Source organism: Pteronotus mesoamericanus, unplaced genomic scaffold, assembly GCF_021234165.1.
Source record: "Pteronotus mesoamericanus isolate MK-2021 breed Mesoamerican mustached bat unplaced genomic scaffold, CSHL_Meso_final contig_50, whole genome shotgun sequence".
NCBI lineage: Eukaryota > Metazoa > Chordata > Mammalia > Chiroptera > Mormoopidae > Pteronotus > Pteronotus mesoamericanus.
Genome location: NW_026555186.1, coordinates 18,194,034 through 18,211,340, shown reverse-complemented (window position 1 = coordinate 18,211,340; position 17,307 = coordinate 18,194,034). Strand labels below are relative to the sequence as shown.

The 17,307-nt window shown below is 34.6% G+C and overlaps 1 protein-coding gene across 1 annotated transcript in view; it reads left to right on the top strand.

Annotated features, from left to right (window-relative positions):
* Nucleotides 1-17,307, top strand: part of ERCC8 (ERCC excision repair 8, CSA ubiquitin ligase complex subunit) — a 38,215-nt gene that overhangs the window by 13,984 nt on the left and 6,924 nt on the right. The window contains exons 5-10 of the mRNA XM_054578382.1: nt 1,428-1,509; nt 2,577-2,645; nt 3,809-3,875; nt 7,310-7,410; nt 8,785-8,909; nt 11,659-11,856. Of these exons, the coding sequence (XP_054434357.1) occupies nt 1,428-1,509; nt 2,577-2,645; nt 3,809-3,875; nt 7,310-7,410; nt 8,785-8,909; nt 11,659-11,856 (642 nt within the window). The remainder of the gene's footprint in view (nt 1-1,427; nt 1,510-2,576; nt 2,646-3,808; nt 3,876-7,309; nt 7,411-8,784; nt 8,910-11,658; nt 11,857-17,307) is intronic.

Sequence of the window (17,307 nt, the reverse complement as noted above, 5' to 3'; positions counted from 1 at the left end):
AAAAAAAAAAAAAGGAGGAATTTGGGTGAAAGGTTGTATGTGTGTGTGTCTGTCTGTCTGTCTGTCTGTCTGTGGGAGGCGGTGCTATTAAGATGAAAGAGACTTGAACATTTTTTTAGTGCTGATGTGAACGAGTCTGTATGGAGGGAGAGGGTATAGATATTTGGGATATAGAGGAGATAAGGTGTAGGGTGAGGCTTCTGACAATGCTAATGGGGATCTGAATACATTTCCTTTAAATATGAGGAGGGATCATTTTTCCATAACAGGAGTGAAGGAAAAAGCATAAGTGCAAGCAACTATGTTTGTAAGTTTGTTGATAAGACATTAAAAGAATTGTTGATTGGCTTTGTTTTCTCTTTGGAATAAAAGATCAGATCCCCCTGTTGTGATCAAGTAGAGATGTTTGTGGAGAGTGCAGAAAGTTTGAAATAGCTGCAAATATTGCAGAGGATACTAGTAAATTATTATACGGTGGCAGTCAACACTGAAAGCTCTGTTGAAGATTAATGATCTTTTATGGTGATAACCAGTCTGCCCTATTATAAAGCTTACTTCACTGGGATAAGACAGAAGTCAGCTAACTGCAGCCCATAGGCCAAGTTTGGCTCATAGCCTCTTTTTGTAAATAAAGTGTTATTGGAACACAGACATGTTCATTTGTTGCCTGTTTCCACTTTGATGCACCAATGTCAGAAATGAGTAGTTGGTCATCAGAGCTTAAAATATTTACAGTCTGACCCTTTATGGAAAATGTTTGCTGACCTCAGGTGTGGATCAGCCTGAGTGTAGGTGCACAGAAGGTGCACAGACATTTGGAGTCATCTAGGCTTGAGGTCTTGACTAGTGCAAGAATAGCTACAAAAGATTGAAGATGTCAGCAGTTGAACTATGACCTTGGAATCCAAGATCAAGAAGGGAAAGTGCTGATAGCCGTTCTAGGCTTCATTTGGATGTCCTGGAAGTAGATGGGGAAAAGCAAGCTGAAAATGGATGACAGGTGATTGTAGTCACAAATAACTGACATGTATGATTTTAAAGGAGATGGTGAGAGTGTCCTGGGTGTGGCAGTCAAGGTTGTATGAAACTAAGGGGCAGAGTACTGGCTGGATCATCTATGTGGATGCCGAAGTCCCGAAATGGAGTAGAGAGGAAGATGATGAGCCAGGAGGTTGTCTTTAATCTTAATCTCTGTGATTTATTAGAGAAAAACTATTTTTCTCACAAGAGGAAGAAAAATGTTATAAATAACATAGGATTTAAAATGATCAGGTTTTGGAGGGTATTAACATTCCTGTGTTTATCAAATAAATTGCTAGCAGTCAATTTAAAAATTGCTAACAATGTGAAAATAAGTAAATAGAAGATTTGTTGCATTTGTGACTGTAACTAGACCTTACATTTTTTAAATGTCTTTTGATTATCAGACTGCAGATGTATTTAATTTTGAAGAAACAGTTTATAGTCATCATATGTCTCCAGTCGCCACCAAGCACTGTTTGGTAGCAGGTTTGTACATGTATTCTTTTGTTCTGTAACATTTTGAAAACTTTCTCCCTTTTTACATCAAGCTACATCTAATTTAGATTTTTTAACCTAGATGACGAACAAAATTCTTTTTTAAAGAAGACTTAAGCGCATGTTACTATTTATATTCAGTTTAACAGAAATTGTGAAAGTCAAGCAATTGTGCTAATGGGTAGGAATCAAAGGGTAATCAAGAAGGTACATTTCTGTTCCCAAAGAATTACTTATTTTACATGATTCAAAGGTTCAAAGATTTTACATCAACAAAATTTGACAACTTTTTCATTTTGACACAATAAAATGAGGACATTACTTCCTTTTCTCTAAAGTTGTGTGATTCAAAGTAAACATCCATTTTTATGAAAGTACCTGCAACAAAATTTTCACATATGTGGAAGAAAAAATGTTTTTCTGGCATCAGGGCTCAGGTCCCTATGATTTCAAGATTTTCTGGCACTGCATGAATCTTCTCACCTTGGGACATCAGTCAGCTCCTTCATCTGTAGAGAAGAGCTGGGCATAAAATTGCCTTTGAGGTCCACTCTTTCTGTGTCCAGAGTTTCTGTGAATCAATACTAGTGATTGGAAGTATTTCATTATCATGGAAAACCTAAGCTAGTAAAATAAAATAATTGAAGGTGATAAAATAGCATGGAATTCTTACCACATTGTACAAATACAAATTTACTGGATTTGATATTGTACTATAGTTACCTAACATATAACCATTGGAGGAACTTGATTAAAGGGTAAACAAGGGCCTCTCCATACTATCTTTGCAACTTTCTGTAAACAAATATAATTATTTCTGAATTAAATGTTAAAAAAATGCAATAATAGAGTTATTTTAGTACTAAAATATAATTACCATTAAAATAAGTTGTCTAATTATAAACATTAAAAACAATTTGAAGTGTATTTTTAGAATACATTTTCATATTTCTTCATGGATGCAGTGAGAATGTCGTAATTCATAACGGAAGTTTATTTCCTTTTGATGATTATTTATAATAAAATTATCTTGAACCATTTTTATTTTTGTTTTACAGTTGGTACTAGAGGGCCCAAAGTACAGCTTTGTGACTTAAAGTCTGGATCCTGTTGCCACATTCTACAGGGTATTTTTTATTTGTAACAACAATTACTTTGAGTAAACCATTCAATAAAAAGAAACATTACTAACAATGTATCCTTTGTAAGTGACATGACTGATGTATTTTGTGGTGGTTGTTAAAAGTCAACAGGAAAATAAAGATCCTTCTGTGCATTATCCTTATAAGACTGAATTATTGAGGAGACATTTACATGAACAGTAGCCATAGGGGGAGCTCAAATGTTATGGAAGGTCTAACTCCAAACCTTGTGTTATTTCTACATGTGAAAAAATAAAATCCTTATGAAACTTACATGAGTACATTTGTCTCATGAACATTGCCTAATCTTGTTCTGTCTGAGTAAAGATTCTTAATATTTAAGTGCTTTTTTTTCAGTAAAAATATTTTTAAAAAAGATATTGAAATAATACTTTGGTAAAGTTAATTTAAATTATTTTTGCTACTTTTTATCAGTATTAGATCATCTAATTCTAAACAATGAAAAGATGGGATGTAATTCAGAAATATAACATCTTTATTCATCTCAGAGAAACAATAAATATATAAGGAAAATTTGGTGAAATAGATGACATTTGTTTTATATTATCATAAATTTTTATTTGATATAAGCTAGGTAGATTAAAAGAACTGATTTGAATAGTTCAGTTAGGTAAAAGTGAATTAAGATGCTGAACATCATTTATCCTGTGAACTTAGCACTTGTGCTTTTTAAAAATAATTTTTATATAAGTTTTTTTATAATCATGAATTAAAATAATTTTTCATTTTAAAACTTTCTGAAAAGTTAGAAAACATTTTTACTTTTTAGAATGTTTATCTTGTATGGTTTGTTGCATTGGCTTTTGCTGTAGAGATAAATAAGTGAGATCTATCACTAATTGATGGGTTAAGTTATTAGGCCAACAGCTATATTTATAAAGAAAGAATCTCTTGCTCTGCCTGTTCTTCCCAAAGCAAAACCAGGCCTTTTATAATTACCATGTGTGAGAAATGCCTCATAGACTTCACATTAATATTTAAACAGATTATTGTAAAAGTGAAATAATAATATCAATTTATCTTTAATATTTAGTTTTCACTTTCTTTAGAATCAAAAAAAATAATTGCACTGTATCTTTTGAATTTTCAAATATTCTGCAAGGTTTTTCATACGGTTGTATTTGCAGGTCACAGACAAGAAGTATTGGCAGTTTCCTGGTCACCACGTTATGAATATATCTTGGCAACTGCAAGGTAAATTGCAGGTTATTTGTTTTTGAAGTTAATAATTAAGAAAAAGATTTTTGAAAGGCAACATTTATGTAAGATGCATGTTTAGTTATTAATTGGGTCCTTAAAAATAAAATAATTGAGTTACAGATTTTAATTAATTTAAACACCAAAAGGAATCTTCCTTTGCATCATAATTCTGATCTTCATTATGCTTCTTGAAGGTGCTCACCTTTTAAAATAGAGAAAACTAGAGAATTTATGTAGTAATGTAAATCTAGTACTGCTTGAAAAACAGTAATACAACTGTGTTGTGTCTATTTTGCTTATAAAAGTATAGCACTATTCATATAAAAACGGTGGCTTTATATTACTTTTCTTTAACCCAGAATTATTTTGAATCTGATTCAACACATCTGTCAATTCATTGATTCAATTTACTAATATTTAACGCCTGCCTACCGTGTGCCAAACATTGTGCTAGGGACACAGAGTTAACCAAGGCATATACGCAAGACACAGTCTATGCGGAGTAGTCAAAACAAAGTCAGTGATTACAGAACATACTGAAAAATGCTTTAATGAGTACATCTCTGAGAGGTGTAATATGCGAAAAGAGAGCAGAAGCACTTAACTCTGAGAGGACCAGGGGGTGGGGGGTTTTATTTCCTGGAGGGAAGTGTCTTGCCTATTTAAATGCTGAGAAGAAAATGTCAGTAGAGAAGAATTAGTGAAGATAAGAAATGGAAGGAATAGTTGTCACCTCAAGACCTTAAACAGATGGAAGAGGGTGGTATCAAGGGTCCAGGTAGAAGGGTGACACTTGATTTGACACATGAAGGGCACTGTGAGACTAAATGCCTGGAGGAAAAGGTAGACATGAATCCAGTTAAATTTGTGGCTTTGCAGAGAGTTCAAGAAATGCAAACCTAATGACCTTTATTGTTTTTTAGTGGAATAGAACTTCATGCCATCTATTGAAAATACTGGAATGGGGATAACCATTTTAAAGGAAAGTAGGAAAGCTTTGGGTTAACAGTTTTATCAATTGGGCGAGAGATCTTGTTAGAGGCACATAAAAATGCTGGGCAGTGTTGTGTTCTTAGTTGAAGGTATAGACGACAGCCGTACTAAGCCACAGAAATCAAAACATGAAATGACATAGACTTAACAGTTGTGTGAAAATTGTTAAAGTCATGGGTATAAGGAAGGAAATAAAATCTCAAAAAGGCTTTTGGAAGGGGATCAAGGACCCCGTGAGATAGAAGTATGTGTGTGAGAGTAAGAAAATTAAAAAGCTGAAGGGATAGGAAGTAGTTGTCACAGTTTTTGATATAGACATTTTAATAAACTTTTTTTTGAAGAAGAATTATTACGAAAGTTATTCAGTTAGTTTATCAAAGATATGTGTCTGGATTTTTGTAAAGCTTCTAGCCCTCCCTCTCTGTCACAGTTTGGTCCCCAAAGACTCTTTGTTAATAGTTTGCAGAATGTTATGTTGAAACTTAAAATTTCTGAAGTAGAACAAGGTCTAAAATGCAGCCTTAAGAGGCTGGCTAAAGAGGTGTGATGGTGAGGAGCTTGGTTCCGCTTGTGCGTCCATGTTAGGGTGAATTTACATTGCTTCTGCCTGGCTAGGTTTTCCTCAAATCACAGGAAAGCTAAGAGACATTTGGCTCTTAGAGTACCCTAGGAATTTAAATCAGTACCAGAATGAATTTAGTAATCAGTGTTAGGAGTCACATATCTCTAAATCTGATCTGTTTTTCAGAAGAGACTTAAATCCTCAGACTTACCACATTGCACATGTTTTCCCCAGCTAGAAAGAAAGAAAACCAACTTGAGAATAGAAAATGCTAGTTTTTTGCTGACTATTCTAATTGGCTAGCTTTGATGGTGATGTGTGAAATGAATCCCTGGCTGGTGTGGCTCAGTGGATTTAGTGCTGGCCTGCAAACCAAAGGTTGCTCGTTTAATTCCCAGTCAGGGCATATGTCAGGGTTGCAGGCCAATCCCCAGTAGGGGGAGTGTGAGAGGCAACCACACATTGATGTTTCTCTCCCTCTTTATCCCTCCCTTCCCTCTCTCTAGAAATAAATAAATAAAATCTTTAAATATGTGTGTGTTGTGTGTGTGTGTATGTGTGTGTATGGTTGACCAAAAAGTTCATTTGTTTTTTCCATAAAATAAAAAACACATTTTTCATTTTCACCAATAATTTTATTGATTTGGATATTTTGAGTATGCCGACTATCTCCCACATGGTATAATATTCGCTATTCTCAGTTAATGACTTGACTTGATTGCTATCAACTTCAACTTGTCTGCCTGACCGTGGAACATCATCCAGTGAGAAATCTCCAGCACGAAACTTTGCAAACCACTTTTTACACATTTGATCAGCCCCAGCACCTTCTCCATACACTGCACAAATCTTATTTTGCATTTCAGTTGCATTTTTACCTCTCTTGAAATACTAAAGCATAATTTGCCGAAAATGTGTATTTTCTTCCATCTTCAATATTAAAATGACTACACAGAAATCCACCAATTTTGATGTTCTTTTTTAAATGCACGCTGATGTGACAGCTGTCACAATACAATCTAACAAAACTGTTTTGAATGAAGTTAACTACAACTAAGTACTACTAGAGCCATTTGATGGAGAAAACTAAACGAACTTTTTGGCCAACCCTATGTACAGGTTGGGGGAGGTGTGTGTGTGGGGGGGTGTGTGTGTGTGTGATTTATCTCTTAATGAGGAATAGGTTTATAAAATGCAGTGCAGTGGTCTTTCTAATTAAAATGGCCTGGATAAACCCAATGCATTAGAATATTGTTGAGGTCTTCGTGAGGATATGAAAGCATAAGTTGAACTGATTAATATTTTTTAGCAGTAGTTTAGAAGCTGAAAATATGTGGTCATCGTTTTTCCTTTAAAATGAAAATGAATAATTTCTAGAACACATTACATTCTATTCTTATACATTGAGCAAGGATTATTTGAGTACAGGAAACCAAATAAAAATACATTGTTCTTATTATTCACTTTGTTCTGATATTTTTGTCATTTTAAAAAAAATCACCAAATTCATGAAATGGATCCTGAAGCAAAGGGAAATTAGTTAACTGCTTGATTGTCTAGACAACATTTGAATAATAAAGAATAGTAAGGATGTACAAGCTCTAAACCTGTCTAGTCCTTGGGGAGAAAGATATTCACGTCATTAAAAACAAAATGAAAAGCAGCAGAATTCTGTCCTTGTGATCTAAAAACAGGTTTCTTTTTAAAATTTTTTTTTCTTTGTGCTCCTATTGACTATTGAATGTTTGCTGTAAAAAACCCAAATGTACAAATACCCTGAGCCCTCTATGTGCCATAATATGGAAAGGTAGGTGAAGAGAGTACAGTCACTATCCTACCTATATATGCCAGTGTAACATTTATTTCTTCTCAGCGCTGACAGTAGAGTAAAATTATGGGATGTGAGGAGAGCATCAGGATGCCTGATAACTCTTGATCAGCATAATGGGGAAAAGTCACAAGCTGTTGAATCAGGTAATGAAGAATACACTAATGTAGAAATACAATAATGATTGTATTTTTATATTGAAAATCTTGAGTGAAACCAAATAATAAATGTACATTGACAAGTTGCAGACTGTGATTTTTAAGAAAGGCATTCACAATGAATCAGTTTCTTAATATAAATAAATTATGGTTGTCTTTCTTTAAGATACAGGTAAGTATGGCATTTCATCTGTCCCTGAATTTTCAAGTGCAGAAACCTTTCTGGATTAACTTGTTACCTTTTTTTCCTCCATTGATGCCAACTTACACAAATTCGGTGCAACTTAGGAAGTAATAAATTAGAGGAACTGTACCATTTAGTGGCCATTGTGTCAATAAAATTTGCAAGTTGTGTTAAATATGTCAGCTGCAATCCAGGAGATAAAATACCTCCACTGTAGTTTTACAATAGAATTTAATTTTTGTGTACATTAAAATTCTGATTCACAGTTAATTCTGGATCAGAAATATATAAAGATGAACTATGTAAAATCTATGATTTTTTAAATAATATTTTACTGAAATTAATAAGGCTATTAAGAATTATGCTTTCTCAAACTTGTTTATTTTAAAGGTAATATAATTTTGATTGAGACTAAAACAGTTGTCTTCCCCTGTTAAAGCTTTTTAATAAAAAATAGTAGTACTGATTTTTAATACTCTATGAATTGATTTTTAGATTAAAAATAGAAATACTATATAAGAAGTTTGAAAGGTGCTTAATTTAAAATTTTAGTGTTAATCTATGTATTTAATTGAGTTTTATAGCCCAGCTTACTCTTTAAAGACAGATATATTTGGCAGGGTTTTCTCCCTTTAGTTTTTCAGTTTTCCTCTGTTTTTATGGTTCTAATTTATGTACCATATTTTGCTGTGTATAATGCTCTCCCATGTTAATATGCAACCAAGTTTGGCCCAAACGTCCAGGAAAAAAAAATCTTTTGTTTTAATTTTTTAATTCAACTTCTTAGGTATTTATATTTAGATACTTGGTTTTTGTATTTTAAAGGAATTTTAGCATTTATTTTTTAACATACTATGGTAGAAGAAATTTTATGTAACACATAATTACAAAATACAAGAACAGGTACAAGATATCTCAGGTTCTACCTGTGTATAATGCACACCCTTATTTTTCCCTCAAAAATTTGGACAAAAAAGTGCACATTATACATGACAAAATATGGTAGCTTATCATATTTGAATAATTCAAAGGGATGATTAATTTTAAATATAATCAACGTATGTATTTTAAGTAATTCAGGTAGTTGCCCTTTAATATGTTTAAATAAGTAGATCAGCAAGTATTAAATGTGTGCTGAATCCAAGAACAGATAAATTGAGTTGTATGTTTCATTGTAGCAAACACTGCTCATAATGGGAAAGTTAATGGTTTATGTTTTACAAGTGATGGGCTTCACCTACTCACTGTTGGTACAGATAATCGAATGAGGCTCTGGAATAGTTCCAATGGAGAGAACACACTGGTAAGAGATTTTTAAATACCTCCACCTTTTGAATATAAAATAATGTATCTATATAATCCACTTGATTTTTTCCTGTAGATTTAACTCTGTTTTTTGTCTAACTCTCTTTCTTAACTCTGAACCACAACTTTCTTTTTATAACATTTTTCCATTATGTGAACTAGTAGTTCTCAACTCAAGGTAACCTACCCCACCTCACCCTCACCAAAATCTCCCCACGTAGCACAGAATCATTGCTCTACTGATCCACTGTGCATAAAAGATTGGGAACAAATGATATAAGGTAACTAAACCATTGGTTTGCCTGATAAGGACCATAACATAAATTTAAAAAAATACTAGAAATCAATTATTACATAAGAATCTAGCACCGTGAAAACACATTTATTTTAGGATTACAGTACTGTATGTTCTATGTACTATAACACTTACTTTGGATTTTGTTTATAAGTCACATATGGTATAAAATTTGACATTTTACTTTATATTTATTGAGAGTTATGTGCCAGATCCTGTGCTAATAAAAATTAACATTTAATATATGTGCCGGAGCATATATGATCTTATTTAATCATCACATCAACACTATCAAGGTAGTTCTTGTTAAAATAGTCATTATACACATGAGGAAATGAGACATAAAATGGTTAGGTAACTTTCCTGAGTTTACACAGGTAGAAAGCAACAGAGTTTGACCCTAGATTTTACTGTTACCATAATGCTCATTATACCCAGACTTCTTAAAGTATTTATTTTACCTTTTTTTCAATTACAGTTTACATTCAGTATTACTTTGTATCAGTTTCAGATGCACAGCATAATGATTAGATAATTATATACAAGTACTTTTACTAAGTGATCCCCGTGGTATTTCAAGTACCAACCTGATACTATACCTAATAATTATGATATTATCGACTATATTTCCTACACTGTACTTTACATCCCTGTGACTGTTTTGTAACTACCAATTTGTACTTCTTAATCCCTTCACCTTTTTCTCCCAGTCCTCCAGTCCTCCTCCTGTCTGGCAGCCATCATCAGTCTCTTCTCTGCATCTGTTTCTGTTTTGCTTGTTCATTAATTTAGTTCTTTAGATGAAATCATGTGTTATTTGTCTTTCTCTATCTGGCTTATTTCAGTAAGCACAATACCCTCTAGGTTCATCTGTACTGTGGCAAATGGTAAGATTTCTTTTTTTATGGCCAACTAATATTCTATTGTATGTATGTACTACAGCTTTTTTATCCATTCATCTATTGATGGACACTTAGGTTGTTCAAGCATTTATTTAATACCTTAAGGTGGGTATTAATATTAATACTGTCCTTTTCTTTAATCATTCTTTCTAGCTAATTCTTTCATATTCTCTAGGTATCACTTTCATTATTAAATACTAATTTTACTATCTGATCAAAATTGTTTACAGTTTATAGTGATTCTTCATATTCTTTATGAAATGGTTCTTCATTATATCTCAGGCTAGAAACTTACGCATTGTGAATTTCAGTTTAGAATCTTCCATTCCTAGTTAGATCACACCTTCTTTTTCTCATTTTATTTATTTGTTTAATAAATATTGATTAAGTATTTCCTATTTCCCAGGCAGTATTATACAGCAGTAAAGAAAACATAGAAAAGTCTTATCCTCATAGAGCTTACATTCCAGGGAGTGAATGAAAGACATCCATTCATCCATCAATAAATGAATGGATGGATGGATGGATGGATGGATGAATAGATGGGTGGATGGGTGAATAAAATATGTGGTAGATGTAGTAAACGCTATGAAGAAAAGCAAGAAAAGGGATATAGAAAATATTGGGAAGTTGCTTCACAGGCCAGTACTCAATCCACTGAGCTACACCAGCCAGGGCTTCTGTGGTTTTTTTACACTTAGCGCTTATCCCTATTTTCAGCATAATTTTCATAATTATGATTTTAACTGCTATATAAACTATAGAATTAATGTAACATTGTTAGAAATTTACATATATTCTCAGTTATTTTGTCATTTCAATTAATGCTGCATTGGATTCCTCTGGGCATACAGCTTTTTGCTGTTCAATTATTTCCCTAAGATAAATTCCCAGGGGTAGTTACTAGGTCAAGGAATAAGAATATAGTTGTTGTTTAATGGGTATAGAGTTTCAGTTTTGCAAAATCAAGGGTTGTGCAGATTGATGGTGGTGATTGCACAGTTGTGAAAGTACTTAATGTCACTGTGCTGAACACTTAAATATGATTAAGATGGCAAATTTTGATATGTATATTTTACCATAATTAAAGATATTTTAAAATAAAAATGTTTTCCCCCCTCAGAAAAAGACTATCTTTGTATTTTGTTGCATAATAAACCATTTGGTCTTTTAGAAGGAATGACCAAATTACAGTGCTACCAACATGTTTACATCACTTGTACCCATATTGTCTTATGGTTTCTTAAAGTCTTTCCTAAATGGTTGAAAATTATTCTTAAAAGATGCCTTAATTTGCATTTTTATTTCTATCAAGGTTGAATGTGAACTTTTGCTTTGGTGGCTTTTTTTACTATTTGTATTTCTCTCATATGAAATATACATTTATGTCATTGGCCCTTCTTTATATTAAAACATTGATCATTTTCTTTAGATATGTAAGAGTGCTTTTTATATTATATTCAAATATTTTAAGTAAATGCTTCTAATCCTTGTTGTCTTTTTAATTCAGATTTAAGAAATAAGTAACTTTATGATTTTACATCCCACAGGTGAATTATGGAAAAGTTTATAATGACAGTAGAAAAGGATTAAAATTTGCTGTCTCCTGTGGCTGCAGTTCAGAATTTGTTTTTGTACCATATGGTAGCACCATTGCTGTTTATACAATTTACTCAGGAGAACAAATAACTATGCTCAAGGGACATTATAAAAGTGTTGACTGCTGTGTGTTTCAGTCTAATTTCCAGGTAAGAATGATACTTAAGGGAATTTAAAATGTTCAGGTAACTAATTTGCCAGACTAGCCGTGTATAAAAGAATAAATCATAATTTCATTCTGAGGAATTATATCGGGTTGGCCAAAAAATCCGTATGGTTTTTTTCCATAAAATAAAAGACACATTTTTCATTTACACCAATAACTTTATTGATTTGGATATTTTGAGTATGTCGGCTGTCTCCCACGTAGTATAACGTTGATTGTTCTCAGTTAATGTCTCGATTTGATTGCTATCAACTTCAACTGGTCTACCTGATCATGGAGCATTGCCCAGCGTGAAATCTCCAGCACGAAAATTCCCATACTACTTTTGACACGTTCAGTCTCGGCACCTTCTCCATACACTGCACAAATCTTTTTTTTTTTCTTTTTTTGCATTTCACTTGCATTTTTACCTTTCTTGAAATACTAAAGCATAATATGCCGAAAATGTTGCTCATTTTCTTCTACCTTCAATGTTGAAATGGCTGCACAAAAATTCACCAATTTTAATAAATTTTTTTAAATGCACACTGATATGACAGCTGTCACAGTACAATCTAACCAAATTGTTTCAAATGAAGTTAAAGACAACCAAGTGCTACTAGAGCCATCTTATGGGAGAAAAACCAAAAGAACTTTTTGGCCAACCCAGTACTTTTAATCCACATTTCAGTTAGGATTCACTTAATAAAGGAAAGTAAAGGATAGATTTTTAGATGGTATAGGATGGCTATATAGGAAGTATGTAACACTCTACAACATGATTGAGATGAATCAAGAAAGTACTGCAAGAAAGGTGAAAACACAACTGAAATGCAAAAAAAGATTTGTGCAGTGTATGGAGAGGGTGCTGTGACTGATCAAATGTGTCAGAAGTGGTTTGGGAAGTTTTGTGCTGGAAGTGTCTCACTGGATGATGCTCCATGGTCGGACAGACCAGTTGAAGTTGATAGCAATCAAATCAATATATTAATTGAGAATTCTTTTGCATATGGGCTCCATTTATTCAGCTGTTGAAATTTTCTGTCAAATTAAAATAATTTTTTTGCAAACAGTCTTTTGGGAAAATTAGAATATATGTGTCTAATATCACAATATAGTTTGTATATCTTGATTTATATTTGTGTGAGTCTAAAATTTTGTTTATTTCTTCCCCTTTATGTCCATCATTATTTCCTTTATATATTTAGGTATTTCTATTTTGGATGTATTAATACTTAACAAGAGTTACATCCTCCTGTTGGATTGATTGCTTAATCATTATGCAAAGTCTCTCTTTGTCTCTTATTATAGCCTTTGTTTGATAAAAGTATTATTACCACAGCTTTTTTTGTTTCCATTTGCATGAGGTATCTAGTACCTTTTTCCATCCTTTTACTTTAAGTCTGTGTATGTCTTTCAATCTGAAATGGGTTTCTTTTATGGGTCTTGCTTTCTTGTCCATTCAGCTCCCCTTTGTCTTTTGATTGGAACATTTAATCTATTTACATTTAAAGTGATTATTGATAGGTATATATTTATTGCCATTTTCTTGTACATATTTATGTTCCTCTTTGTTTTTTCTTTATTCTTTAAGAAATCCCTTTAACTTTTCTTGTAAAACTGGTTTGGTCGTGATGATCTCCTTTATCTTTTTTTCTGTCTGGAAAGCTTTTTATTTCTCCTTCAATTTTAAATGATAGCCTTGCCAGATAAAGTAGTCTTGGTCTGTAGGCTTTTCATCACTTTTAATATTTCATGCCAATTTCTTTTGGCCTGAAATGTTTCTGTTGCGAAATCAATTGGCATTCTCCCTTGTAGGTAATTGTCTTTCTCTTGCTGCTTTCAAGAATCTCTCTTTTTCTTTACCCTTTGACATATAATTTTGATGAGTCTTGTGGGCCTTTCTGAGTTCATCTTTTTTGGGACTCTGTGTGCTTTCTGGACCTGTGTGTGTTTTTTCTTCATCAAGTTAGGGAAGTTTTCAATCATTGTTTCCTCAAATAGGTTCTTAATCCTTTGCTCTCTCTCTATTCTTTCTGGTACCCCTATGATGTAGCTTTTGTTATGCTCATATTGGCCCAGAGGTCCCTTAAACTATCCTCATTTTTAAAAATTCTTTTTTGTTTTTACTATGTTTTGGTGTTTTCTGCTACCTAGTCTTACAAATTGTTTATTTGATCCTCTGCTTCCGCTATTATTCCTCCTGTTATTTAGTCTGCTATTGATTCCTCCTAGTGTATTCTTTATTTCAGATATTGCATTCTTTATTTGTGAGTGGTTCTTTTTTATGGTTTCTGTGTGTGTGTATTTCTGCTTGCTATCTCTTTGTTTAAGCTCTCACTGAGTTTGATGGGAATCCTTAACAACCAGTGTTTGGAATTCTGTATCTGATAGATTGCTTGCCTTCATGTCATTTAATTCCTTTTCTGCAGATTTCTGTTCTTTCATTTTGAGGCATGTTACTTTGTCTCCTCATTTTTGGCTACCTCTATTTGTTTCTGCATACTACGGAGATCTGCTCTGTTTCCCAGTCTCGATAGGATGGCCTTAGGTAGTAGGTATCCTGTGGGCCTCAGCGGTGTAGTTCTGATGACCTGAGCTAGGCCCTCCAGGAAGGTCCCTTGTGCGGGCTATGTGAGCCTTCCTGTGGTACCTTAGACTTGATCGCTGTTGGCCCACCCTGGAGCAGGGCTGGCCCTCAGTTCAGCTAGACATGAGGACTGGCCCTGACCGCTGTGCACAAGCTGCTGTGCAGGGGCTGAACCCGTAAAGCAGAATTTCTCCCCAAAGGACCTTGTGCTCGCTGTGATCTCCATCTGGGTGTGGCAGTTACCAGTCATTCTCTGATATGGTCTGAAGCCAGCCACTGGGTGTGTTGATTCCTCGGCATTTTCAGAGGGACTCTGGTGCAGGTCGCTGTCAGGCATTGCCTGTGACTGGCCGTGGGCTACCTGTTAGGAGCTACCAAGTGATCCACAGTTAATGTCTGCCTCTGCTGGGTCTTGGTATGTGTGGGAGGGACCAACCTGGGTGCCCAGTACCAAGCCTGGGGCAGGTCAGCAAAAGGACCAAGGCTCCTTGAAATCCACCTCTGCCTGCCAGGTAGATTTCTGTTGGGCTCAGCCACTGAGAACATCTGACAATATGTGAGTTGGGTGAGGCAGATTCTGAGTCACCAGGTAGAGACAAGTGGTGTTCACCAGGTTGATACGTATTCAGACTTGGCACCAGTAATGGGTCTGAGGCCATTCAGCAAAAGCCTCTGGATACACCAAGGCCACCCATCACCCACCTGAGGCCTGCAGCTCTTTGTAGTGTGGCGGTGTCTCAGGAAGTCATCAATGCTGGGCCAGTGGAGTTCATCAGGCTAAAACAAATTAAGATTTGGTTATGTGGTGGGAGGGCTGTGCATAGGAACATGGTGCCTGTAAGGCGCATGGGGAAAAATGACCCTTGCCCCAAAGACATACAACTCAGTCTCTCCCTTTTTGTCTCTGATATCCACTGAGTCTTCTAGACCACAAGAGCCTTCCCAGACCTCTTTGAGAGCCTTCCAAGAAAGACTGCATCACAAGCCCTTGCTGGCTGCAGCCAGCAGGCTCTTCTGCAGTGTATGAGCTTGGCAGGGGGGTCCATAGGGAGTCCGGTGGGTGGAACCAGTGCATTTCCCAAGGCTGATGTCATGCAGAAGGGAGTGCTTTACCCAGGAAAGATGGCAGCTGTAGGCGATGTAGGGAGGGACTCTGCCCAGGGACATTTGGTGGCTGTCCCTCCAGCCCTCTTCCCAGTTACACAACCCAGTCTCCCCCTGTATGACTCCAGTTTGCTCTGAACCATCATCCTTAGCTGGAGCTCAGGGTGAGTGCCTACAATACAGATTTTAAGTGGTGGCCCCTTAAGAGGGTTCCTGGTTTTCTAGCAGTCTCCTGTCTTACCCTGGCAGAGAGATCCCCAATGATATTCACAGGCAGATATTATGTGGGCTCCTCTTCCCGGCTCTGGAGGCTGGGCTGGGGAGCCTGGTATGGAGTTGAGACCCCTCACTCCTCAGGGAGGATGTTTGCAGCTGAGATATCCTCCTTAGTTCTCAAGCACTGCCCGTGATAGCAGAGCAAGCCCTTTCTTGTCTCTACCTTTCTTACCAGTCTTGGCATGGGTTTTTCTGTATTCACTTGCTTGTAAGACTTCTGTTCAGCTACTCTTTATTTGGTTATTCAGGTTGATTATTCTATAATGTAGTTGTAATTACAGTTTGGCCCTGAGAGGAGGTGAGTGTGCCTTCTACCTACTTTGCCACCATCTTAGGTCCCTCCTGAATTTTCTGATTTTGTTTATAGCGTCGTAATTATGTAGGAGAATGTCCTTGTTCATTGGTAGTGTACGCTGAATTATTCAAGAGTGATAGGACCTCATGCTGGCAATTTACCTTCATGTTTCAGGAAAAACACCACTTTTGTGTTGCACTTGGAACTGTTCTGTAAGTGTTGTTCTTTTTTTTAAAAAATCTAATTACCCAAATGAACTCCTGCACTGACCCCAAAAGCTTTCAAGACTCAATTCAAATACCTCCATTTAAATGATGTCTTTATTAAATTATTCGGATTGAAGTATTGTCTCTTTCAAGCTCTTTCTCCAACATCTACAAAATTTTCTTTATATCTTTATCAGTATAAAAGCACTTACGTATGAATTGCCTATTAAGCTTAATATCTTGGGTATGTATCTTGCCTTCTCAGAAAATTAAATTGCTTGAGGGCACTGGACATATGAAAATATTTCTGCATTATCTACAGTTTTGTAACCATATATTCTAGATTTAATAGTACAATTTATGTAATTTTGTTTTCTTTAGGAACTTTAACCATTTTTAACTAAATGTAATTTACTTTAATTCTTTACATCTATATTTCCTATAACTTTATAATCTTATTTTCCCTTTACCCAGAACCCCTACTTTTTTTTTTTTTTAGAAAAATACTAATTGTACCAGGTTTCTACTGGTCTTTGAGAAGAATAATAAAATAAATAAATAATTGGATACTAGAGCAGAAAAAAGTTATACTTTAAAAAATATTTATGTAGAAATACAGGAATTATTTCTGAGGGGAAAAAATCACTTAGTCATTTAGAGTTTTACAACCACTTAACACTTTGCTATTTTTTGCTTTTTATCCCTTTCTTCTTTGCCAAATAGTTTTTTAAATGGACCTATTATTTTACATCTTGTTTTTTTTCCTTCACACTATGAGTTTTTGGTGTATATCCAGCTCTTTTCTCTTGACATTATTATGAGTGTTTTCTCATGTCATTAAATAGTATTCAAAAATAAATTGAATGGCCATATAGTAACCCATAATATAAGAGCAACATAAACTTATATATAAGTCATTATTTGACTTTGGACAATTATTTCTTTTTTTATTATAAATATAATACTGATGATATCCTTGAATTT